Raw genomic sequence first — 26568 nt, forward strand, 5'->3', positions numbered from 1 at the left:
TTCAAAATTTCAGATCCCACATAACTTAAGTGCTGTAGCATGCGCTAGGAAGACAGTTTCTATTTATTATTTTTAGATTATCAAAATGAATTGAATTTGAAAAAATGGACTCTGCTTCTTTCAATTCCACCACACAAATGTCTTAGTGGTTGAGAGTGGTAATGTTTGTATTACAGATACCTCAATATCTATGTGGGAATTCCGGATGTTGAGGAAAGCTTTAATGTCACCAGACCTGTGTCTCCTCATGAGGTAATAGTGAAGCCAAGTGTGCATTTTATTTCTTGTTTACTTGTGGGAGTGGGTGGGTAGATGTTGTGTGTAGCTTTTCCTACCCAGTGTCTCTTTGCTGTGAGGAAAGATTCTCATAATGGCTAGGTATATATATCTAGTTTGGGGAAAGCAGGCAGCATTAGTTAAGATTTGAATGGTAAGACCATCACCCCAATGCTTGTGAAATAAGTAACTAATTGTCCAAACTCTTAAAATCTCCTCTTCTGGTTCCAAGCAGCAGGCCCTCCTGATAAACCCAAATGAATATAGAATGTGCTAATATATATTCATATTTTATAGAAAAATACCTTTTACATAACATTAAGGTAGCAAAATCAACCATTCATCAGTCGAGTAGTGCCAGAATTAAAGTTGTCTGTGTGATATTAATTCTGTCTCTTGTGCACTATGCACTATGGTAGTTTTTCCCTGTGTTATGTTGGATGTGTCAGACAAAGCCTAGACTAGAACCCATAACCTAGTGTTTCTAGGTTCCAATCCGGTGCTTTAACCCCAAAAGACCAATCACACATGTGATTTCCTAGATTTTGAGCATGTCTTGGAGAGTTGCTACGTCCTCAGCATTTTTGAAAATCAGACTACTTATTTAAGAGCCTACATGGAGACTTTAGATTTTAGGTACCAGTCTGGCTTCTGTTCCACTTCTCTGCTCTTCATAGGGGTTTGTGATCATTTTATTTTCTAAAAGGGATAAAATATAGTTAAGTGTTCTTAAGCTCTTTCATGATCCAAATGACTTTTTAAGCCATTATGGCTGTGTCTACACTTGTACAAAACTTCAAAATGGCTATGCAGATGGCCAAATCGAAGATTACTACTGAGGCACTGAAATGCATATTTGGCGCCTCATTAGCATACCGCCAGCCATGGCTCTTTGAAATTGCTGCGTTTTGCTCCCATGCGGCTCATCCAAGTGGGGGTCCTTTTGAAAAGGACCCCGCCAACTTTGAAATTCCCTTATTCCTATCAGTTCATAGGAATAAGGGGATTTCGAAGTTGGCGGGGTCCTTTTGAAAAAGACCCGCATCTGGATGAGCCACGCGGGAGCAAAACGTGGCAATTTCGAAGAGCCGTGGCCAGCGGCATGCTAATGAGGCGCTGAATGTGCATTTCAGCACCTCATTAGTAATCTTTGATTTGGCCATTTGCATAGCCATTTTGAAGTTTTGTACAAGTGTAGACATGCCCTATCTCTTGGATCACAACCTCCCTCTCAGTTCATGACCACATACTGTTCCTGGCTACGTCTACACTAGCCAAAAACTTTGAAATGGCCATGCAAATAGCCATTTCAAAGTTTACTAATGAAGTGCTGAAATACATATTCAGCGCTTCATTAGCATGCGGGCAGCCGTGGCACTTCGAAGTAGCCAGGGTCCTTTCGAAAAGGAGCCCCGTCTGGACGAGCCGCGTCAATTTCGAAGTGCCGTGGCTGCCTGCATGCTAATGAGGCGCTGAATATGTATTTCAGCGCTTCATTAGTAAACTTCGAAATGGCCATTTGCATGGGGTTTTTGGCCCCTGTGTAATTCCTCCAATTGCTCACACCCAGAAGTAGTATTAGGGAATTGTTTAATATGATGTTCTTAATGCAGTTTAGCAGGTGGAAAATAGTTGGGGAGCTGCCACCAGGTTTCCAGCAAGCTTAATGGCTCTGGATATAAATGCATGTTTGTGACTGGAGAAGCTATTTACCCTGAGCAGGGAAGAAAGACATATCCAATATGCAGGAACTTTTTGGGGTCATCTTGCATATAGACATGTCCTCAACCCATAGGGCAAACTATCTGACATAATAAACGCACATTTAACTTGAACACTGTCAATTGTATGTTCATAGCTGTACAAAATTTTCCATGAGTGCGTCAAAATCCTGAGACTGACATGCTTAAGATAACATGCTTGAGGGGTGAGATCACAAATAACATACGCTATGTAGTCTTGAAGTCTTTTGTTAATACAAATGAATCTTGTATTAATGTCGCAAATGTGTGTATATATAAATTTTTTTTTTATGCATGACTATTCTGACATTAGAGTGCTGGCATGAGATTGTGGGGAGAAGACTGGTGAGATTGAGAGTGTGCAGAATGACCAAGCCTTGGACTGTTTTATTCCCTGGCACTTTTTGTGATGCTGCTACTGACATCTGAGGAACTTGGATGTTGGAATTTAGGCTATGTCTACACTAGGGGAAAACTTCGAAATAGCCACGCAAATGACCAAATCAGAGAATACTAATGAGGTGCTGAAATAAATATTCAGCGCCTCATTAGCATGCTGCCAGCCGCGGCACTTCAAAAGTGCTGCGTTTTGCTCATGCGTGGTTTGTCTACATGGGGATCCTTTTTGAAAGGACCCTGCAAACATCAAAATCCCCTTATTCGTATCAGCTGATAGGAATAAGGGGATTTTGATGTTTGCAGGGTCCTTTCTAAAAGGATCTCTGTAGATGAGCCGCATGCACTCAAAATGCAGCGCTTTCGAAGTGCCGTGGCCGGCAGCATGCTAATGAGGCACTGAATAGTCATTTCAGTGCCTTATTAGTATTCTCTGATTCGGCCATTAGCATGGCCCTTTCAAAATATTGGCCAAGGGTAGACGTGGCCTTAGGGCATTGAGAGAGAGAGAGAGTGACAATTTAAGATGTCAACCTTTTATAATTTCCTCTTTCGTAAGGGAACACTATGTGATCATCCATTATTCTATTAAAAAGCTATCTAAATGTCCTCTTTTAATCTTACACATGGCTGCTTTAGGAGACTTTTTTTTGTTGTTGTGTGGGAGATATGAGGCGAAACACCAGATCTGAACAATGGTGGAAGTGAGGAGTCTTGAAATCTTGATCTCAGTTTTTGCAGATGGTGCTATCTGTGTTTTGAGGAAGGTTTCATTGCTTTAAAATTTAAACTGCTTTATGTAGCCCCAGTGTTTTCATCTGAAGAGGCACTTACCTTGGCTACTATTGAAGCCTTGGAACATTTTTTTCCCTCCTCTCTTCCTCCACCCCCCCCCACCCCCAAAAAAAAAAAAATCCAAGGAATTCAAGACAGGGAAAAGACTCCACCTAGCTTTTGGTTTTTGGCTTTTGTCTTTCATAGCTCTTGGTGGGAGGGCAGGCAAAAGTGGGTCCTCAGCAGATCTTGAGAAACTCCACTCTGAAGTAAGGTGAAAAATTTTTACCTTTCTTTAAGTGTCGCTTGAGAGACATGACCTACTCTGCTCCAATTACAGTGGATATTGAATACACTAGAGGTAGCCAGAGGATTATTCGCAATGCTTTACCCATTGGCAGGTAAGATACAATTATCAAGTTAGCAGTATCAGTCTTTGTAAATGCCATAATTTCCATTGGTGTGAAACTTAATCACTATGTAAAAAAAAAACAAGGGAAAGTTCATTTTCTACCTTAAAGTTAAAAATAAGCTTACAGGTGGAGCTTGGTGAATAGCCTTAGAAGATATGCTTCTGTTGGTTGCTTTGCAAATTTTTTCTGTTTGTTTTTTTATTTTTTTTTCCCCAGAGCTTTTGGAAGCTTTTAATTTTCATCTCTTCCTCAGAATTTGTTTGGGTTTTTTTTGCCTGTTTAGAGAGGCAAATATGTAAAAGAGATGACTACTAAAGCCTCAAACAGGAAAGAGGAACACAAGTGTAGACACAGCCCTTGTTTGCATAATATTTGCACACCCACATATAAGTTCACAAGTGGTTATGATTCCTGAGATTAGTAACCAAGTGATTAGGCTCATGGTTGTGATCTAGGATAATGACGAGCATATGAAGTTATTTGTTCGAGTGAGTGAACTTACACACTGTCCCAAGAAGACAAAACTGAAGCAGTTAAGATAGCTGTATAGTGATTCTTCTTTATTAAACACAGAAATTTACACACAACTAGGACAATTGGGCTAAGAAGTCCACAAAGCTGAAAAACTTTATTTTTCAGGAGTCCTGTTTGATGAAATGGGTATTTATTGCATTGCTGCCTCATAGAGCTCTTAAACCCATTAGAAAGAAATCCGTCTCACTACAGAGGACCAGGATGAAACCTAAGCATTGCTTTAGTCCCCTAGAAGTTTTTTTGTTTTTTTTTTTGGAGGACTTATATGGATCATGGGCCTACAAAGGAGTGAAATTCACTATAATGATGAATTACTCATCTGTAGGGAGATGGCACATGACTGTTTAAGCAAATACAATATGTGACTAAATTACTTTTTACCACGTCCAAAATGCAGTTTCCCTTTCTTTTGAAATAAAGTACCCTCACTTCTTATAGACCCTTTTCAATGAAAAATGTAAGGTTTGGTAAAGCATCTTGAGAATCTGAGAAAGCATTTTACAAAAAGAAAAAGGTGTACACATTGACATCACTTGCAGACTTAGGGTAAGTCTAGGCTTACCCGTTTTTCGATGGGCCATGATTGATCCTCTGCAGTTTGATTTTTGTTGTCTGTGAAGAGCCAAAGATCCCCAATCTTCACTAGGGAACCAAGGGGACTTGTCTTTTCTATACTAGAGAACAAAGTTGATCCTGATATGTTGATTCTAGCTACGCTAATAGCATAGTTGGAATTATGTATCTGGGATTGAGTTTGTTCCCTTGTGTAGACCAGGCCTCAGTTACCACAGAAGCACAGTGAGAAATATGCTTACTATGAGAACTCTAGCATAGCTTATTAACCACCATCAAAAATTCAAGATATATGTGGGCAAAAATGAAACAGTTCAAGGACAGTTCCCTGGGATCTCTGATATTTTGCTTTGATTACATATTACAGCATTTAGGGTGTTAATACATTTTGTCAGAATATTTGATGACACAAAATGGGGTTGAGTTAAAGGAAAGGAACTTTAACTCTGTTTCCTTTCTTTTGTTATGTTGATTCTGATCTCTATTATTCCAAGTCTTCTGGGTCTTAAATGATCAGGACATTTTCTCCAGTTTTGTCATCATGAACTGTTGTAAGGTACATGACTTCTCATGTTGTCATTATTCTTAAACATATAGTACAAGGATAACTGTGGTTTTCTTACAGAATGCCTATAATGTTGCGCAGCTCCAATTGTGTTCTTACTGGAAAAACTCCAGCAGAGTTTGCCAAACTTAATGAGTGCCCTTTAGATCCAGGTACTGTTTTTTACTCTAAAAGATTTTTAGAAAAATTATCTCTCTTCCAACACATGTGATGTTTGAATATATTTAGTTATTTTCCTAAAATCAGTGAAATGCTAATTATCATAATGGACAATTTTTTATATAAGGCGTATTTGCTTCTCTAAATATTTGCATATTTTCGGTAACTGTCCATTATGGTAATTTTACTGATACATATAATAGATGAGACAAAGTAATGAGAATATGGAAAATAGTATGCTCAGACAGATCTTCTGCAATTAAAATCTCAACATTTTCAGAGGATTAAGATGAGTGCTGATTTTGTGAGGGGAGAGTCAAGATTCAGCATTCCCAAGATCAATAAATTGAGAGGATAAAAGTACATATTTAAAAATGTACAATATGTTCTGAAGCAGTACAAGCACCTAATTCTGTAGAGCAAGACCAAAGATGAAAGTATTTAAAACTGAAAGTGTTTTTTGAAATTTTGCAGCTAACAAAAGGTAAGGATTACTTAATCTTTAAGGTGCTTAAGGACTGTTTTGTTGTTTGTGAAACTACAGACTAATACTGGTATTCCCAGAGGGCTAGCTGTATCTCCTAATATATGGCTTCCTCAGATATGTTCTGTGTTGGTGTGGGCACATTTATCCCATGAGTTGGATGTACAGAAGCAATTTTCAAAGGCCAGGAGATACTTGTTCGCATTGTATGGTTAGCCTGTGGAATTCACAGCTCAGGGAAGATATACAAAATAGCTGAGTAGTTTCTTAAACTGTCAAATAGCACTTTAAAGACTAACAAAATAATTTATTAGGTGAGCTTTAGTGGGACAGACCCACTTCTTCAGACCATAGCCATACCAGAACAGACTCAATATTTAAGGCATAGAGAACCAAAAACAGTAATCAAAGTTGACAAATCAGGAAAAAAATGCTTGAGAGCATAGGGGCGGGGGGCAGGAATCAAGAATTAGATTTAGCGAAGTATGCCAAAGAGCCCCTAAAATGTCCCAGAAAATTTGCATCCTGGTTCAAACTACGTGTTAATGTGGCGAATTTGAATATGAAAGAGAGTTCAGCAGCTTCTCTTTCTAAAGCAGTGTGAAAATTCTTCTTCGATAAGATGCAAACTCTTAAGTCATTAACAGAATGGCCCACTCCATTAAAATAAACTTCTTAAACTATGTGCATATGTGAATAACATTTGGAAATAAGTGTACATAGGCTAGAGACAAATCTAATACTTAAAATTAGCTTCTCAGATGGCTTCTCAGAGTGAGGGGGAGATTTTCCTCCACCTATAAAATGTTGCACTACTGGTCAGGTGTACTTTAGCTTAAGGGAGCATGCTACAGTACAGCATCTCTCTTGTGTTACTCTTAAATAAGTAGGGATTTTAAATTAAAGTTACTGAGGTCAATAAGCTGTTTTTTGTACAAGTTAAGAAAAATTAATGGTCCATAAGGAAACAACAGATAGGTGTATGTATAATCCAGAGTGCTGGGAACATACAAGGTATTATCCCTACCTAGCATTCATATATCTGCTTGTTATAGCTGTCAAGATTTTCATAACTTATTGTTAATTTCTTTTGGTTTTAGTTTTTCATCAATGTGTTGACTACTTCCTTTCTCCCCTCCCCCTTGCTTTTCTATCATTTATCAAACTGCTTTCATAAAGCCCTTCCCCTGTTCCATTTTATCACTGTGGTCTTTTGTTATGACTACAAGATACCTTGGTGTGAAATGCTATACAAGTTGAGGACTGTCCTGAATCAGATTCCCTTTTTGCTGATGACTGTGCACTTATGGCACACAAGGAATCTGATCTCCAGCTCATGGTCAACAAGTTTGCTGATGCCACTCGCCTTTTTGGTTTGACCATCATCCTAGGAAAGACCGAGGTACTGTTTCAGCATTCTCCAGGATCTGCTGTTCTCCCTGCTTCAATCTTTACTGAAGGAACAGAGTTAAAAACAGAAGAGGAGTTCAAGTACCTTGGCAGTGTGATAGCCAATGATGCCTCCCTTGACAAAGAAATCAATGCGAGAATCTGCCAGGCCAGCTGGGCGCTAGGACATCTGAGAGTACGAGTGTTGAATCAGCGCAATATCCGACAGTCCACTAAACTGAAAATGTACAAGCCTGTAGTCCTGACCAGTCTCCTGTATGGCTGTGAAACCTGGACCTTGTACAGAAAACATATACAACTGCTGGAGTGATTCCACACATGCAGCCTGGGGTCAATACTGCGCATTTGATGGCAGGACAGAGTTATGAACCTGGATGTCCTGGACAGAGCAGGACCCATGAGCATCAAAGCCATGATTCTGAAAGCCCAGCTTCACTGGACAGGGCACGTCATACAAATGGAGGAGTCAAGAATCCCTAGGCAACTCCTTTACAGTGAACTCTGCCAGGGCAAAAGGAATCAAGGGAGGCCTCACAAGAGATATAAAGTCTGCGTGAGGGCCAAAACTGCTCATGCTGGTTTAAAACCAGATCAGCTAGAGCAGCATGCAAAAGACTGAACAGGCTGGCGTGCTCTCGTACGGCACGCGTATGACAACTTTGAAGAGCAGTGACGTGTACACCTCATTGATGCTCGTGAGAGGGAAAAAGCAACAGCAGCAGCTGCACCAACAGAGCCAGGACTATTCCCTTGCCCGCACTGTGAACGCCCATGCCGCTCAAAGCTTGGAGTCCTCAGCCGCACGCGAGTCCACAACTGATGAGCCTGTGCAAGCTCAAGACATCATTGTCTGACACAACAGACTACCTACATACTTTTATTATGACTACAAAATACCATGGTGTGAAATGCTACACAGGTTGAAGACTGTCCTGAATCAGATTCCTGATGAGAATACAATAACAAGAAATACAGATTCTTCATTGCTTCAGTAGTACAATAGAATTGAAATAAGTTTAAAAAAAAAAAAAGAAAGTTGATATAAAATTCATGTTTTGCTGGAGAAAGTCACTGTGGAAAGCAGAGCTCCTTAATTTGGGGCCCTATGCTATAAATTGCTGAGCACGTCTCATAGTCCTTTTAATCATGATATCTTAATCAGATTCTGTCCTGGTACTGCAAGTTAAACCAAAAATTGCTTGCCAAAGTTCAACAATACCCTTTTGATAAATATCATCTTCTCTCTGCCCTAGGGTTCTCTTTAGCACACGTGTGTTTGCAGATAAGTACTTCCCAACAAGATCTTATGATGCCAAACAGATCAGCATAATAAGATTCCTACATGTTCTAATCTCTCTCTTCCCCTCTCCGTAGTTATAGGAGGTTCCCATTGGATTAGAAATATCTATCAGTATTTTGTGGAGCTGGTGTTTTATTCTCTCTTTACCCCTATTCATGTAATTTAATGTTTAGTTTACTTCTGTGCTTATACGTTGTAACTATTTTGATGGTATCTTGTAAGAGGAGAATAGCAGCCGTGGACGATGAGGTTCAAACCCATTTTTCTTCTCTGTTTGGAAGGTGGTTACTTCATTGTTAAAGGTGTAGAGAAAGTCATCCTTATTCAGGAGCAGTTATCGAAAAATAGGATCATTGTGGAAGCTGATAGAAAAGGGACAGTTGGAGCTTCTGTTACCAGGTACAGCAAATGCACGGTAGTAATTTAAGTATATTGTTTTATGTCATTGTTTTAGCATTAATTTTCATTTATTTTAGTTTAGTGCAAAATAATATTGAAAACTTACTTAGCACCACTCTCTTGCTAACCTATTTCCAACAGCTTAAAGCCCAGTCCTGAAGTCCACTTGCCCAAAGTTCTCACCAAAGTCAATGAGTGTCTTGCTTAAAGACTCCAGATTTGTCCCTAAATTAGTGAAGAGACTTCCAGTTTTTGTTTTATAGAGCAATTTTTTCCTGCAAAAATGCAGAAAATGTGCCACCTGTAGGTGACGGTATTTGATCCAGTCTTGTGCATTTATCAGTAACAAATTCCGGGTGACTTTAGTGGAAGATCTATCTTTGGTTTCTAATAAACACTGGAAGCCTTCTGCTTAAGACCTTGAGATATAAACACACTGACCTGTCATCTATATGTGGCTGTGTAGGAGGCTTATTCGAGCTCTGGAAGTATAATTTTGGTGCTCATGAGAGTTATCAGAATCTGCATCAACATGAAGCCTGAATCCTATGTTCAGTCTTATGTCAAGTACAGCAGGCATAGTGACGTTTTCAGCCCTTCACCTCTCCAGTACGCTTCCACATGACCGCTTACCACTTCTAAGACTTGGAGGGTAGCTATGTTCCCATATCTGCTCAGACCTCCCTGCTGATGTTGCCAGCAACCAGCTGGGGTAATACAGTAGACCCCCAATATAGACGCATTCAAATTGCATGTATCTCTGGTTAACATGACTGAGTGGCAGGGAAACTGATCAGTGCTGCTGCTCTGCTTAGTTTCCCAGCTTCTGTCAGGGCAACAGCTGGCTGGACTGCCACTACTGACAGGAAAGGTTTGCCCACTCCTGTCAGTGGCAGCAGCTGCTCCTGTCAGTGGCAGCAGCTGAGAGTTGGGCTGTCAGCTGCCACCACTGACAGGAGTGGGCAAACTGACAAGGGCAACTGCCCAGGTCAGTTTCCCAGCTTTGCATTCTCCCCGCTCCCCTCCAGAGCTGGTGTTCTTGTCCGTTTCCTGGCTCCCTGAGTTGCATGGGAAATTTAAAGTGTGGGGTTTGTGAGAACGCAACCCCCATGTAAGTCAGGGGTCTACTGCAATGTTTTTTGTTGTGGCTCCCTGCCTTTTTGATGCTGGTCGTTTCACTTGGACCGCTCAATGGTCATCAGACTGTAGCAGTATTCAGTTACGCAAATTGAAGCAGATTTGAACCACCTAACTAATAATGAAGCAGTCTGCCCTATACAAGACTGTGGATCTAGGGCTACCCAATGGCTGCATCTCCATAGTGGGGGAGGGAAAATGGATGTCATGCAAATTAGATTTGTTTACACAAATTCAATTCAGGGAAGAAGTTAATCTGTTGAGTGGGCAGCAGGAGGGGCGAGGAGCTTAATCTTTGGGTACGTCAGCTCAGTATGGACCCAAAATCCATAGCTGTGGTTTTTGTTTTTGATTTTTCTTTTTGAGTGTGGGGGGCATATTTTTGGTGTGGTTTTTTGTACTGCACAGTTGAAAACTGCAGACATAGTTTCATGGGTTGAACCTCTCACTCTTAGTCAACCAGCTTTGTTTTGTTTAATCTTTTTGTGTTACGCTTTTTTAGTTAAAATATCTTAAAACCCGTCTTGCTGTGCTATGAGCCTCCCCACTTATTTGCCTTATTAGTAGATGCTCCTGACAATTATGTATTCCTACTAGTGTACCCTTACACAAGCAACACATATGATACCAAAAAGACTACAACAGGAGGTGTAGAAAGAGCTAATTGATTCAAGTGTATCTGTTTATTACCCACATATGTATTCCAATATTCAATTAATCCTTGCCCTGCTAAATTTACATACTGATGTTCCCCATCAAGAGTAACCTTCAGTTATTTCTGGTCTATGCATCTGTTGCTGCTGTTGTTTAAAGGGCAGTGGAATATATTGATCTGAGTGAGGTGACATCTTCTTTATAAAGCACTTTAAAATGGTTAGGCACAGGAATTATCAATGCAAGATAGGTATTAAATGTAATAATCTTTCATTTCTGATTTTTAACTTCAGTTCCACTCATGAGAAGAAAAGTAGAACAAATATGGTTGTGAAACAGGGAAGATTTTACCTGAAGCATAACACTCTATCAGAAGATATTCCCATCGCTATTATATTTAAGGTACTTTTACCTGTCTTTAAAAAAAAATGTTGGTTCAAGAGCAAAGATCTGTAATAGCAGTCATGATTTAATGTGTTCTGTAAAAGAACTCTGTGCACTAATACTTTAACAAAAACTGGGTTTGCGGCATATTATTTGTGAAAGGGTAGTAAATTATGGAGATTACAAGGAAAAAATGTTCAACCTTTTAATTCTTCCTGCAAAGACCAAAACCTTTTGTAACAGCAGATGACAGGGCAGAGCATCATCCATGCTGCTAGTTCTTTTTGAGAAAGGGAATTGGGATCTAAGAGGTTGGAACCACTATGTTTTTCACAGGAGTGAAGGGGGAAAGCCAGGGGTGAAGGAATGGCTGAAGAACTGGCAATCTTTTCAGTGTATGGGTTGGAGCAAGGCTGAATTAAGAAAGAGGTTTTAGGAACTGCAGCCTTGGCTCAGGGTCCTGGACTGCAACTGCTAAAACATGTTCTGGGCCAACCTTACTGGCCATGGGGAGAAGGCAGCTTCATGCACTGCTATTCCTGCCCCTGCAGCTGAAGCCACGTCATGGGGGGCACCAGGAAGCTCTGTCCCTGCACAGCCCTATCCTGGTGGCCCTGCCCCCACATCTCCCATTGACTGGAAATCATGGCCGGTGGGATTTGCTGTGGGGATGGGGGGGGTGTGTAGGTGGGGGGTGCAGTGCTATGCCTGTTCCTCGCCTCCAAATGGGAGCTGCTGCAGGTTAAATGCCCTTCATCCCAACCCTCTGCCTTAGCTCTTGCCAGACCCTGCATCCCTTTCTGCACCCTAACTCCCACTCAGACCCAGACCGTGCACCTCCACCTCAGTCTCTTGCCCTGAGCCTGCTCCTGCACTCCAGAACCTCTTGGCTCCATCCTGGAGCCCCATCCTGAATCCCACATGGTCTCCAGAGCCTTCATCCCCCACCCACGCCCAACCTCCTGCCTCAACTGCAGCCCCCTCCTGCACACTGAACCCCTTGTTTTTTGCTCCATCCCAGGGCCTAGGGGGCCCCATAAAATCTCATAGTTCTGGATACCCAAAAGAGTTAGTTCAGCCTTGAGGTGAGGAGGAGAAAGAGGAGCAAGGAGCCCAAACAGAGGATTAGCTGAAAGGCCCCACCCCTTTGACTGGGACAGCCTGAGGAGTGGTGGGAGTAGCAGAAGCAAATAAGCTAGTTCTGGAAAGAGGTCATTGGGAATAGTGAGAACACTTTTTGCACTGATAATTTCCTGACTCTCTTGAAGTAGAGGCCTGTGTCAGAGTTAAAGCCTTCACAGCAACTTCACCACTGCTCCAGGGCTTGTAAAAATCTCCCCAACACCTTCTTGCCCCAAGGCAGTCTAGTAGCAGACTGAAAAACCCTGCAACATCATTTTCCCCCAAAGCCACACGTGTTTGTTTTTCTACTCATCTTCCCTCCCTCCCAGTCCAATCTCAGCATTTCTGTTGAATTAAAAACCCTTTAATGCTGCCTTCCTATTTTTCTTTGAGTTCTTTGTGCCTCTGGTGTTGTCCTCCTTTCCTGAGACTTGAGAAGGTTGTAGGCTTTCCAGTTCCTTTCAGTCTGGGCCCTTTTGGAATCTTTACCCTAATAAAGCAATAAGGCCTTGACTTTTCAGAAGTGCTGAGCATCCAAACTCCAATTGAAATCAGGGTAACTGTGGGTGCTCAGCACCTTTTCAGATCAGGCTGTAGTGTCCTGAAGGTGCAAAATGCTGGGTCTCTTCCACTCCCGCAGCTAGCAAAAGGAGCTGAAAGCAATTGAGATTTTTCAGGAGGTCTTCTGTACCTTGGTAGATTAAGGCCGCTAATGTTTAGGGTTAACGTTTTTAAGAGTTTTTTTTTCTGGCGTTTTATTCCTATGTTCTTCTTTCTCTGTAAATCAGTTCTGTATTAATGTTTTGTTTTGCTTGCCCAGAGTCTAACTGACTTTTCAGAGACTTCCAAAGCTCACCAACATCTTAATTTACGTGATTACTTCAAAATTATGAACAGGATTGAACTGAAGAGCCCCACCCTGAACAGGAAACTGTAAAGTCCACAGACATGCCCGTGAAATTCTTACTCTAATCCTGTGGTGTCCAATACGATCTCCACTCCCCACATGTGGCAAATAGGAGGCTGCATTGTGGCAAATGAGGCTCCTGGAGCACAATGTTGGGGCTTGAGCCTGAGCCTGTGCCCCTGCCACAGGCCTCCCCTGGAGCTTGGGGCCAGGGCTGGATCCCAAGCCCCAGCTTCAGAGCCCCCCAGAGCGTGGGGCTGGGGCTGGAGCCCAAGCCCCTGCTGCGGGGCCCCTGCTGGTAATGAGGGATACAGGGCAGAGGGATGGGGAGGCCAAGGCAGGGGTTTGAAGAGTGCAGAAGTCAAGGAATGGGGATGTAGGCCATGAGGGGGACCATGTTGCCCAGCTGCCCAAGGCCTGGGGTTCGCTGGGGAGTGCTTTGCCCAGCTTCATTTATTAATGAAGCTGTTACAAATAGGACTATTAGTGACTTTTTAAAGTATCAGCAGCACTCGGACCGTACCTAGAGGTGAAAAGGTCAAATTTCAGCGCTCTGTCTCAGAAAGGTTGCAGACCCCTGGGCTGTAGGTGCCTGGCTCTGGGAGAGGGACAAGGCATTTATTTTGAGTGAGGGTCGGGGCAAATGTGGCAAATATGGAAAGATGACAACCACACAAGTTGCTATCTTTGAGTTTCTATTGGACACTGCTGCTAATCAGTGAAAATATAAATGGTACATTTATGATACTCACTTACTACATAAATCAAAAATAAATTACCAGAAGAGGGCAGCACCTGCTCATAACATCAGAACCGTCCCCTCAAAGGTGGCTATGGGACAGTTGGCAACTTTGGAATTTTTGGTAATATGTAAGTGGGGGAGAGTGGGTTTTGCTTCTGCAAATGGCAAAGGGATGAATAATATTTAGATCAAATTTTGGGATACTTAAGACTTGTTTCTCTTGTTTTTGATTCTGCAGATCTCTTCAAATAGCTTGAGGATATTGTCTGTTTTAGCAGCAAGTGTTTAATTAAAGGGGATTCAGAAATGATTTGTGGGTAGATGTGTACTGTAGAAGTGCAAGAAGCAATGGACTCGCAATTCCTTTTGTTCCAGAAAATCAGATTAATGTTACTGTGGCTATGCAGGTCTTGATTTGACTGCTCAAGGAGTAAGAATTTCATTTTTTACAGAGTTTAATGGTCACAGTTCCTTGTCACTCATCTGTATATCTAGATATCCATCTACACAGAGGCTTTCAACTACACTGTGCTGCTAGGTATAGAAACTTTCTACAGTGTGGTTATACATTCGTTATATTGTGGCAACATTCTCATAAAGTATCATTGATTTCCTTACCGGCCTATTCTTCTTGTAAATCTTAAGTGAACGTTTGTTACACCAGTGTGTTGCAGTAGGACAGGTGATCACAACTAATCACTGCAGTGCATTTGGCAATATATTATATAAGCTGGCATAGCATTCTACTATGTCTCTAAATAAACAAATATCTGTGTATATTTAATCTTCAATATTGCCACTTCATTTTTCCTACTGAGTGGTAGCTTTCCATACCTTTGCAATATCTTTTCTGTGAAATATTAAATTATGGTCCTCCTCTCCACATTTGGTGGTGATACAGGTTGAAATTAGGGATCCCATTAGAGTCTTTATTAAGAAGGAGTCTTAGCTCGGGTATCAGCTCTTTTCCTTTCACTTGCTGAAAACAGTTTATGATGACCCAAAATGTGTGAGATCTGTTGAGTGCATAATGGCTGTGCTGTTTTCTTAACAGTATTTTATATGTTACTTTGTAAAATGATGCGAGCCATATTCTGGTTTATATGTGTTTTAAGTGTATAGATGGGAGTTAAGAAAATAAAATACTTAGTTTGATTTGAAATACAAAAAGCTATTTTTCTTTGCAGCTGTTCCTGGCTAACCAAGATATACATTGTTGTTGTTGGCTCAAGTGACTAAATCAATTTTCTAGTCCGTAAAGTTCATCTACCAAATTATACAAAACATGTACTACTTGTGGAGAAGAGTAACATTAATAGTTTTAAGTCTGCAAAGATTTCCTCGTTTTCAAAGTGCCAGTTTCTCGGGTTATAATCTTAGAAAAACTCTTGAGCAACTAGAGTAAAATAGCCTACTAGAAAATGCCTGTTAACTTTTTTGTTTGTTTCCATAGTTGGATTATTTGATTTAACGCCCTGAAAGTATGCCCTACAGTCTTGCAATTACTTTTCAGCAAGATCCTTTTCAGCAAGAAGTTTAGTGTGCCATGAAAGTGTCATTGTTTGTATAGGGGTATGTTGTTATAGATGCTATGTAATACACATTTACTTACGCTGTCTTTCCTCAAAACAGAGTAGTATTTTGTGGTTAAAATGTTTGACTTGTAGTCAGGCATCCTGTATTTTATGCTCTGCTCCTGGTGCAATTTGGACAAGTCATTGAACTACTTTGCCTCAGTTCAGTTTCCCCATTTGGAAAACCATAATGTTAATGCTTCACAGCAGTTTAATGTTTATAGAAATAAATTATTATAAATCTATTTGAAATAAGAGACATGGAGCTAACATGCATGTTCCTGCTGAGACTAGAACTCAGCAGAACTGAGGCTGGTAACATCCAGATTTTTAGGCCAAAATGTGTTGTGTGTTTTTTTTTGTTCCTGCTGCATTGCCAGCATACCATATGGAGCCATTTGGTCAGCTTCCTAGGAATCAGGACAATTTGTAGATTTTTAGCAGCAAGCTGTACTCAGCGTGTATAGATGTTAATTTTCCTAGGTGGATAATTTGATCAAAGTTTAGTTGATTGGATTTTGACAGCAACAGCAAGATATTATTTTCTTCCCCATTTCTCCTTTCATATCACCAAATGTTGAGTCATGGAGGCAGTAGATCACTTAAAAAAAAAAAAAAAGTTGAAAACCTATTTTAACATGAATGAAAATAGGTACTCTTGACTAACTCATTCTGGAAATGGCTGTGGTATTTTTGCTGACACTGTCATAAAGATAATCCATACAATTTCCGCCTGAGGCTATGTCTACATTAGTATGGGAAGGAGCAAGTTGTGAAGATGCTAATGAGGTGCTGCCGTGAATATGCAGAACCTCATTAGCATAATGGCCACTCATGATTTAAAAGCAGCACTTTCAAATCATGCGCCACCCATGCAGATGCGAGGCCTTGCAAAAGGACCCGTTGCACTTCGAAAGCCCTCTTTTTTGGTTTTAGGAAGAAGGGGCTTTCAAAGTCTGGAGGGGGGCTTGTCCTTTTGCAAGGCCCCCAGCTACGTGGGTGGCGCACAATTCGGAAGCGGCGCTTTCAAATTGTGTGTGGCTGCCATTATGCTAATGAGGTGCTGCATATTCATGGTAGCATCTTATTAACATCTTCCTAACTCGTTCATTACGTGAAGGGGCTAGTGTAGATGCAACCCTGGTGTGGAAAGAGTTAGTCTGAACAGTAAATGTTTTCATTTATAAGTAACTTGAGTGCTTTCTAATGGAAACAGTTGGGCAGCCTTAACTTACAGACCTCATTCCCAGCTCCACCTGAACAATCTAAAACTAAGCTCTATATGAATAAAAACCACCTTTATAAGAAATTTCCTTGGTTCAGATTTCAACCCAAAAACTTATTTTTAGCTCGTAAATTTCAGTGCTATGCTGGTTACTTATTGGTGGCAAGAAGGGTGTGTGTCTGTATGTATATAGTGCCTCTCTAAACCCTATTATTTTCTTGTTCTGTTGTCAGATGTAGATCTGGGTGAATTATTTGGGAGTGGACATAATGGAAGATCATTCACTATACCAAAACTATTAAAATACATCTGCCCTAGAAGCGTCTGTCTAACAGAAGTTACTGTTGCAAGAGATGTTCTGACAAAACTTTTGTCGACAGGATCTGTTGACACATAAAAGCGGATCAATCTTTTAATCCGCTCTGTCAACAAAAGCACTCTTGGTGTGTCTACATAGCTTTTTGGTCAACAGTTTCTGTCGACAAAGTGCATTTTGTGTGTAGATGCTCTGCAAGTTTTGTCTACAAAGCCCTGTTCTTTTTCTACAAAACTCTCTAGTGTAGATGCGCCCTTAGTGTGGGGAGTTTAAAGGAATTTGAAAGGCAGATTTTTAGGACCCAGATTATTTAGTAAAGCATCTTTTGCACTGAAATCTTTCTAAGTGCTGCCTGTATTGAAGCCTATGAAGAGCACACTCTGGAATCTGCAAAGAAAGAATTGAGCAGTGTTTCCAGTTGTCATTAGGAAGTGGTTTAATTTTGCAATAATTGGAAGCTAGTAGTATGAAATGTTAAAGAAAACGATAATGATATTTCCCTCACTGTGGGCCTGCTGGATTTACGGATTCCCACATCTCAGCAGTCATTTCTGAACTGTGAAAAGCCACAAACTTATTCAATCTGTGATGAGGTCAACCTCTAACTTTGTCTAATGTCTTTTAATCCAGTCACCTGCCAGTCTGCATTCTCTGATTTAACATAACCGATTACTGAACTGCATTCTAGGGACCTGCCATGGCAAGTGATAGTCATTGTCATTAAAATTTGGGCAGGGGCAGGAAGTGCTGGGCTTTCTAGGCCTGGATACAGCCTCCAGAAGCAGCAGCAGCACACTTTTACCCACGTGCTTCTCTAGGCAGTAACAACTTCCACAGTCCTGGACGTTGGTTGGGTTGACAGACTGCATTCTACGTCGTGGACTCTGGACGGTCTTCACCCTCTGGGTGTTTGCATCAATCCAGATTTCTACTAACCTCCATGTCTTATTGGCTCCAACTTCACTGTCCGTGGCTGGCGCTCTCCTCAACAACCTGCCTTCCTTTCCTTCCTCCTCCTTACTTCTCCATCCGTGTTAAACTATCCTTTCCTCGACCTCTGTCCCATAATATAACCTTCTGCGGCACTTCACCAAAAAAACCTGACAAGACATATGCAAATCTATTCCCTGAACACTTTGCTTTTCTGTTTCTTTCCTGTAGGCTTTCTAATGTCTCCACAATACCCAGCATGTTCTGAGTGTTTATTATAATATGAATAATAGTGATATGATGTCTTGGGGGTTCTGGATCCCAGCTGTGTTATAAGCTAAACACCCTGATTCTGTGTGCATTGTGTCTGGGCAGATGCAGCATCAGGGCCTAAATCACTGAAAAGAGAGCATAAATGCAGACTTGAATAATCAAGCTGTTAAACACACCAGATAAAAACACACACACACACATTTAATTTGCATGTTCTATTAGTATTTCATAGATATTGGATTTAGCTGTACATATAAGCCACTATACTGTGCAACACCATGTGTGATTTGAAGTAACAAGTCATGACATTTTGATACTGATTTAATGAAACTCTTCTAGCGTCAGTCAATCTCCATTTTGTGTGCCCAGTTAGCAGGAAATTCACAGTTCGCTTTTTTCATTAAGTCATTCTGTCCACCTTGCTTTGCAAGTGTTTGAACAATTTTAATCGCATTTTAAATCTCTCTCTCAAGCAACCTGCAACCATTTAAATTGCAAAATACATAAATAGTCAAGGACACATTCTCATATCTTTATATGGAAGCTTTTATTGATGATGTACAGAAGTATGATGAAATGTTTTTTAAAAAAAAAAAGATAAAATAAGATCTTAATCTACAAAGTCCTGGATAGCTGTACTTGTAGATTGTTATAATAGATGAGGAGTATCTAGTTTCTTGCTTACATTGGTCTTTGTTGTGCACAACTTAGGGAAGAATATGAATGCAAAATCTAACTTTGCTCCCAACTTCTGAAAAGCATACTAGTGCTCTGCCAACAGCGCTTGAGTGAGATTACTCCCTGTTCCTTGAATGGCAGAATTCCAGACAAATGTGTGACGAGAAAAGCTTTAGCACCATCTGGAATTCACAAAGGCCTGCACTGCTGGCCGCCACCTTGAAACACTTATTTGTAAATGAGACTTTTTGCTAAACCTGTTAAGCACTTTCTTAGTTTATACTGTTGAAAAAGCCTAATAAAGTATAACAAGGTATCTGAAGAACAGTGACAAAACAGAATTGCTTTCAAGTGGCATTCTGCAGTAAAGTCATCTTCTAAATACAAATAGTTGCAACGATGGTACATTGGAAAAGTTACTCAAATAGAATGTGCAGTAACATTAAGCTTGCAGAACTGTTTGGAGTAGGGAGACTATGCATGACCGTTTTAACTTCACCTTTCTCTTATTTACTGTAGCTCTTGAATAGGCTTCCTTTGATCATTTGTAAGGTTATCGTTAGCCAGTTTTTATTTTTATTGTGAAATTTATATTAAATGTATACTGCTGAAAATAGGGAATAGCTCACACACAAATGAAAGATATTCTAGAGCATTTGTTTTCATCCTGCTTATCAAGATTTCCATTTCAGGTTCTTCCATAGCTTGAGTATTGGCTGCCAGTGCCAGATGGCACAGTTTCTGAGAGAAGTAGCTTTTGCTTAGAAGTAATACTGACAAACAATACCAAATTAGCATAAGCAAATGTCAGTGAGTTAACATAAAGCCAGCACCATTTCTGTCTTTTTTTTTTTTTTTTCCTTCTTCTTTTCCTAGGCTATGGGTGTTGAAAGTGACCAAGAGATTGTGCAGATGATTGGTACAGAAGAGCACGTGATGGCTGCATTTGCTCCCAGTTTGGAAGAATGCCAAAAAGCTCAGATTTTTACACAGATGCAGGTGTGTCTTTTCATCTGGCCATGGGCTGCAAAATCTAAAGATGATGGATATTTGTTTTGCTATTGCTAGGGGGGTTGTTGACACAGTAGTTTCATGTCATTGTTTTTGTTTACTTAAGTTTTTGCAGCTTTGTTTCATGTCTGCTATTGCGTTATAAGAATGATAAAACCTTTCCATAATTTATCATGAGGTTTTTTTAGATTGCAGCTCTTGTTTTCTATTTTCCATCTTTTTGCATTTGTCACAGTTGGGACTGACATAGAAGTGCTTTTAAGTAGGGCTGTGTAATAATAAAACTATACAAGGGAAGCTGCAGGAGCAACAGGAAACATGGAGACCTGAGCAAACAATACTCGATGGCTATGCCTATACTACAGCAATCTGCCAACAAAACTTCTGTTGATCAATTGCGGCCACATGTGAAAGCTAATCATTCTGTCAATCCCCTCTGCTGACAGCAGCTGGACTGCCCAGCTATGCTCTCAACAGAACGGCCAACCAGAAGCAAAGCGAAGCAGGCAGGGCTGCCTGGTGATCCGGAATCTCTATCTGTCGACAGAGGGCTCTCCGGGGCATTCACATGACTTTTTTGTCAACAGATTCTGTTGAGAAAGATGTTCTGCCTTGTGGGGGATAGGCAGAAGGTTGTTGACAGAAGTCCCGAGTTCTATAGACAGAACATATTTTTAGTGTGGAGGCTCCCTGGGTTTTGTCAAGAGAACGCCAGCTTTGTCAACAAAACCGTCTAGTGTAGACATACTACTACTACTACTACTACTAGTGTAGACGTAGCCTATGAAGAAAACATTCCATGCAAGAATGTCAAATGGAGTGAAGGTAAATCAAATAAAGAAGCAATTATGTCTGGGGAAGAAGGTGGCTGGACCGGGAACTGTTCTGGGGTTTGAGATGTAGGTTCAGTTTCTTTATATAATCTTGAGTAAATCTACCCTGTGCCCGAGTTCTGTAAAAATGGGGGTGATAGATCCCTTCGAATAGAGGTACCATGAGAATAAAATCCATGAATGGATTAGGAGGTTCTTTTCTGCTACCATATTAAGTGTCGTGTACATAAATACATGTGCTTACTACAGGAAAGGAAATAAATCTTCTTTGTAGTTTTCTTTGGCTACTTAGTAATTGCATGTTAATCTGAATGAAACTGACGAAGGAGTTGGAGATGAAAAGTGATTCAAAGGAATGAATGTCTTTGGGACATGAGGAACAGGGCTCCATATGCCAGTCATGGTTTATTTTCCATACATTATATCATTTATACCCTTTCACCATTCCCTGTTCATCCACGGATGTTACCTATGTATAATATTGAAATATAGAGTATGTTATTTATTTGTCTGTTATGCACATTAAGTTGATCTTGGGTGATGCTCACGACTCATGGGCATTATTTAAAAATGTCTGGTGTTTTTCATGTCAGTGGCTTGACTTTGTAGCTATGGCGTTGACAAAACTAAACTGCAATGATTGTGATGTGTGCATGTCTTGATGACATTCTCGATACTAAACATACATGTGGTACTCGCTTCACAGGCATTGAAGTATATAGGAAATAAGGTACGAAGACAGAGGATGTGGGGAGGCCCTAAGAAAACGAAGATGGATGAAGCACGAGAGCTGCTAGCGTCAACTATCCTGACCCATGTTCCTGTATGTAGTGTCTGTCTTAACTTGAATAAGTGTTACTTTTGGGGGTGAAGCAAGTTCTTCACTAATAGGAATCCTGTTAGAGACTGAGACTTCTAATACAATGGAAGTGTATAAGTGACATGTTGCACTTCCCCATTTAGGAGAGAGCCTGCTGAAATTATTGTAGGACTTGGCTGAGTTCTAAATGAATCTTGTAGTGGACTAGTAAAACCTTAAAGTAACAATGAAGTACCCAGGGGACTAAAACGCTTCGGAGCTCACTAAGTAGAACTCTTCTGTTTACCACATAATCACCTAATGGCATCCCCTCTGAAACTTGCAAAACACTGTAGGAGAAAGACTTCTATGCATGACTCTAACATGAATGGCCACGGACCCTGCTTGTATGACAGATCTAATATCACGCTATTTAAACAATGATTCTTTTTAGAAAAATATTTATTTTTACTGTTTGCAAACCAGTACACAGGTGGCATGATGAAAAGTGAAGATGGGAAATTGTGTCTGGAGATTGGGAGAAGTTTTCACCAAGAATGCAATTTTCAAGTTTTTCTAAAAATATGCATAATTCTATTAGACAAGCTCTGCAAAGTCCCAGTTAGGATTAAGACTCTGTGTTAGCAGCTGGGCAAACAGAGGTTGAGACAGTTCTTGTCTCCAGAGATTTTACAATCTAAGTAGATGAGCAACATAGGAGTAGGAGGAGCAAGACTATAAAATGACAATTTTTATACACAATGTTATGTTTTTAAATTAGTTTTGTAATTAGGTAAATATCAACTTGTCCTAATTGCCCATTACATACTGGTGAATACCTAGTAGGTGTCATGGCAGAAGTAGGTTTTGGAGAAGGGGTGCTTGGATATATTATGATGATGTCCTCCACATTGTCTCTGGAGAGCCACTTTGAATGGAATAGACCAGAGAGTGTTGGGACTGGACTTTCCTGTTTCATATGAGACATAATAAAGATATTGCAAAAATAAACCCAAATAAATCTATAGAGGTCTGTTTGAACAGAACTGCTAGAAAAGCCCACTGTTGAACTGATGGGTTGGTTTGTTTTAATGACTTTTTCTATGATCTCCGTACCATTGTCTTTTTTTCCACGTGGAGATCCTGCTGCACTAAGCTGCAGCCCTAGATGCCATTTCAAGTGCCACTTCCATTACAGTGGTATAATTACCCAGATGCGCAGATGGAAAGAGGTCTGTATTTCAAGACCTTAGTCACCATGTTCCCACACTCCAGGTTTCTTGACAGAAAAGTGGCTGTGTAGCCTCCTCATAACGGAGAGCTTCATAGGGGAAGACTTTCTGTCACCATAATTAGCACTAAATGCAGTCATGAGTGAAGCCAAGAATGAAGAGGACACTGGCCTCTTACCCTTAGAAGTAACATACAAAAGGGGAGGTTTGAGCCATCTGCGTGTGCTGTACATAGCCCCTTTGTGGGAGAAAACCATAATTCATCTGGCACTCTTTGAATACAGAAACTCACTTTTAAGAGCAATACATTGAGGTTTTTTTTTCCCTACACTAGTGAAACGTGTGTTTGAAGAAATCCCTTTCCATTAAGTAAAATGTAGAACAATGTTTCAGTAGCTTTCTCTTTCTTCTCACTTGCAAAAAGGTGGAGTAATTGTACAGAAGGAGATACAATTCTCTAGCAGTATATTCATTTGCATATGGCTTCACTTTAGATTAAAACAAAATGAGGATTCTGTGGCTGTTGGATTAAGAAAGATGCAGTTTGGAAAACCTCAAGCTTCACAAATGGGGAATCAAGTAATAACATTCTCAAACTGTGAATGGAGCTCCATCCAGACTTCCATACAGGAGATAGTGTTATGCAGGAATTTCAAGGGAAAGATCTAAGTCATGGGGGTTGGAATAAGTGAGTGAGAAATAAGATGAGGTCTCACCACCTCTTCTAATGGTGTAATGAAGATTTGGTCTTTCCTCCCAAACTGTAACTTTGAAGCTCAATATAAAGTGAAACATGAAGCCTTGGAGGTTATTCGCTGATATGATGGAAAATAGATCTGAAGCAAAGAGGAAAATTCACGGTTCTTCACTCAGGATTGAGTTTACTGGCGGGACAGAAACTTGCCTAGGCCAAGTGGGGTGGGTGGGTGTGGGTGTGTGTGAGAGAGAGAGAGAGAGAGAGAATATGTGTTATTTTCCAGTATGTTTGAAATAAGCAAATAACCTTCAAACAGAAGGAAAATGATTGTGTTAATTCACTGTGGTCACAAAATGCTACAATATTGCATTATTCAATTTCCTACAAACTTTTTTTTCCAGATATCAGTTCAGAGGAGTCCCATAAGAACATATTTGACAAACTTACATATTCCAATTTAATTTATAATTCTCTTTAAATGCTCCTAATATATTTAAGGTTTCTCTGTGTAGCCCTTATACTTTAAAACAAGTCCCCCACCCCTCACAGAGGCTCAGTCCTCTTTTGATTTAAGTGGGCATCTTTGAATAGAACTGCATGATTAGTTCTGTGATATCAACATTTTTCTCAAACCTTTTTATTTATAGGTAAAAGAATTTAATTTCCGTGCCAAGTGTATCTACACAGCAGTGATGGTCCGCAGGGTAATTCTGGCCCAAGGAGAAAACAAAGTAGATGACAGAGACTATTATGGAAACAAGCGATTGGAATTGGCTGGGCAGGTGGGTCCCCACTTCGGGACTGTATAATTTGGTTGATTGTTTTTTGCTTTAACAAAGATGTAGGTGTGGAAGAACTTGTCATTTTGATTTTCTGCCCCTTGTTTTTTCTAAAGTATAGAAAAGCCACTTTTTTCAAGTGGAAACATCAAACTGTTAAACTAGGTTCGATGGGTACAGGTGTCCAAAGCCCACAGGTAAGTAAAAAGCCTGGAGACAAGGCAGTTGGGTTGGAAATGGTGGGGGATCATGGGCTATAATATCAGAGGAAAAAAGAGGGACTTGGCAGAATCGTGAGGCAAAAGCAAATCAATATATTTGATGCCTACATACAAATTCAAGAAATATGGATAATAAGTGGAGAACCTGAAGTCCTAATAAATAAATACAACTATGACATAATTGATATCACAGAGACTTGGTAGGATAATACATGTGATTGGAATATTGGTATAGATGGGTACAGTTTGCTCAGGAAAGATAAGCAGGGCAAACAGGGAGGAGGTGTTGCTTATGTATTTAAAAAATGTGCACACTTGGACTGAGGTAGAGATGGATGCAGGAGACAGACACCTTGAGAATTTCTGGGTCAGGTTAAAAGGGGTAAAAAAACAAGGGTGATGTCACATTAGGTCATCTACTACAGACTACTACCCAGGTAGAAGAAGTGGGGGAGTCTTTCTTTTTCTAAACAACTAACAAAATCATCCAAAGTACAGAATTTGGTGGTGATGGGGGACTTCAACTATCCAGATGTGCTGGGAAACTTAACACAGCAAGGCACAGACTATCTAGAAAGTTCTTGACCTGCATTGAAGACCATTTTTTATTTCAGAAGGTAGAAAAAGCTACTGGGGGGAAGCAGTTATAAATCTGTTTTTTAACAAATAAGGAGGAACTGGTTGAGAATTTGGAAGTGGAAGAGAGTTTGGGAGAAAGTGACCATGACATCATAGAGCTCATGGTTCTAAGGCAGGGATACACAAAGTGAGAGTTGGTGGGGGCATGAAATTTTGTAAGGGGGTGCAGTGTAATCGTTTAATCATGGAGGCAGAAGAGATCTTGCATGTGTCACCTGCTTGGTTGTTTTACGGGGTAGGTGGAGGCATTACTGGCAGCAGCACCAGCAGCCTCTCTAACGTCTCCCCTGCTGTTAAGCTGGGGGTGTATCAGCACTGTTCCCTCCTCCTCCCCACTTCCCCCCGGCTTTCAACAGTTGCTGCTGAGTGACAGGGAAACTTCATCCACCCTCTCCTGCCCAGCCCCTGCCTCGGAAAGACTCGTGTCCTCAGCTGTACAGCCTGTGCCCAGGGGAACTCCACTCCCAGGCCTGCCTGTCTGCTCCAGGCTCCACCTCCCCCTCACTCAGTGCCAGGGTCCCGCTTGCTGCAAGAGCAGCCTGGCTCTCCCATGCTGGGCTGGGCACTGACTGGGCTGTAGGAGGGGCTGGTACATTGCCACTGGGCTTCTGACCTGCCACCAACTACCTGGAACCCCTGAACTGCGGGCTTGGCTGGGTCTGTTGGGTATGGGCCCCTTGTGCCCCAAGCAGCATGGCCAGCACTCCCCAGTAGGTGCTGTAACAAAAACAGTGGGTGGCCTCATCATCCCATGGTCACTTTCTCAGGCTTTTCTCTACAACCTGCAAGAGTGAAACCGACTTTTGTTAGCAAAAAGGGCGCTGACCCTCCAGTGATTTGGCACTGGGGCTTGAAGAGGAGGCCCTGGCAGACTGATGGGGCTGGGGGGGAGGCTGCTGGCCTTCTCTCTGCCTAGAACAGGGATGTGCAAAGTGGAGGGTCAGGCCCTTTGTGGCGCATGAAATTTCATAAGGGGGTGTCTATGCAGTTGCCCACCACCCCGACCTTCGCTGGTTCCACCTCGTCCCTGCGGCCTCCAAGTGAGATTGGGTGGGGAGCTGCTAATTGCAGGGATGAAAAAGGGGACCTGGCTTAAAAAGTGCGCTCACCCCTGTGCTAAGGAATGGTGAAAGGGGAAACAGCAAAAAAGAGAATGTGTTTCAGGAAGGCAAAGCTTTGCTAAACTCAGATGTGGTAGGTAAGGACCCATGGGAAGCAAGACTGAGTTAAAACAACTGAAGAGAGTTGGCAGTTTTTCAAAGTGACATTATTAAGGGCCCAAAAGCAAGCTGTGCTGCTGCATAGGAAAGATAGAAAGTGTGCGAAAAGACTGCTTTAGCTTAACCAGGAGTTCTCGCATGTTCTCAAAATTAAAAAGGAGGCCTATAAA

General features: G+C 41.0%; 1 protein-coding gene across 2 annotated transcripts in view; it reads left to right on the plus strand.

Annotated features, from left to right (window-relative positions):
- The window catches only part of POLR3B (RNA polymerase III subunit B), a 150038-nt gene that overhangs the window by 14553 nt on the left and 108917 nt on the right, over positions 1-26568 (plus strand). For both annotated transcript variants that reach the window (XM_075008026.1, XM_075008035.1), the window contains exons 5-12: positions 177-252; positions 3489-3589; positions 5334-5425; positions 8908-9025; positions 11110-11218; positions 19844-19966; positions 21518-21634; positions 24187-24321. In XM_075008026.1, coding sequence (XP_074864127.1) covers positions 177-252; positions 3489-3589; positions 5334-5425; positions 8908-9025; positions 11110-11218; positions 19844-19966; positions 21518-21634; positions 24187-24321 — 871 coding nt within the window. The remainder of the gene's footprint in view (positions 1-176; positions 253-3488; positions 3590-5333; positions 5426-8907; positions 9026-11109; positions 11219-19843; positions 19967-21517; positions 21635-24186; positions 24322-26568) is intronic.

The sequence above is a fragment of the Carettochelys insculpta genome, chromosome 1 (genome assembly GCF_033958435.1).
Source record: "Carettochelys insculpta isolate YL-2023 chromosome 1, ASM3395843v1, whole genome shotgun sequence".
NCBI classification, from domain to species: Eukaryota; Metazoa; Chordata; order Testudines; family Carettochelyidae; genus Carettochelys; species Carettochelys insculpta.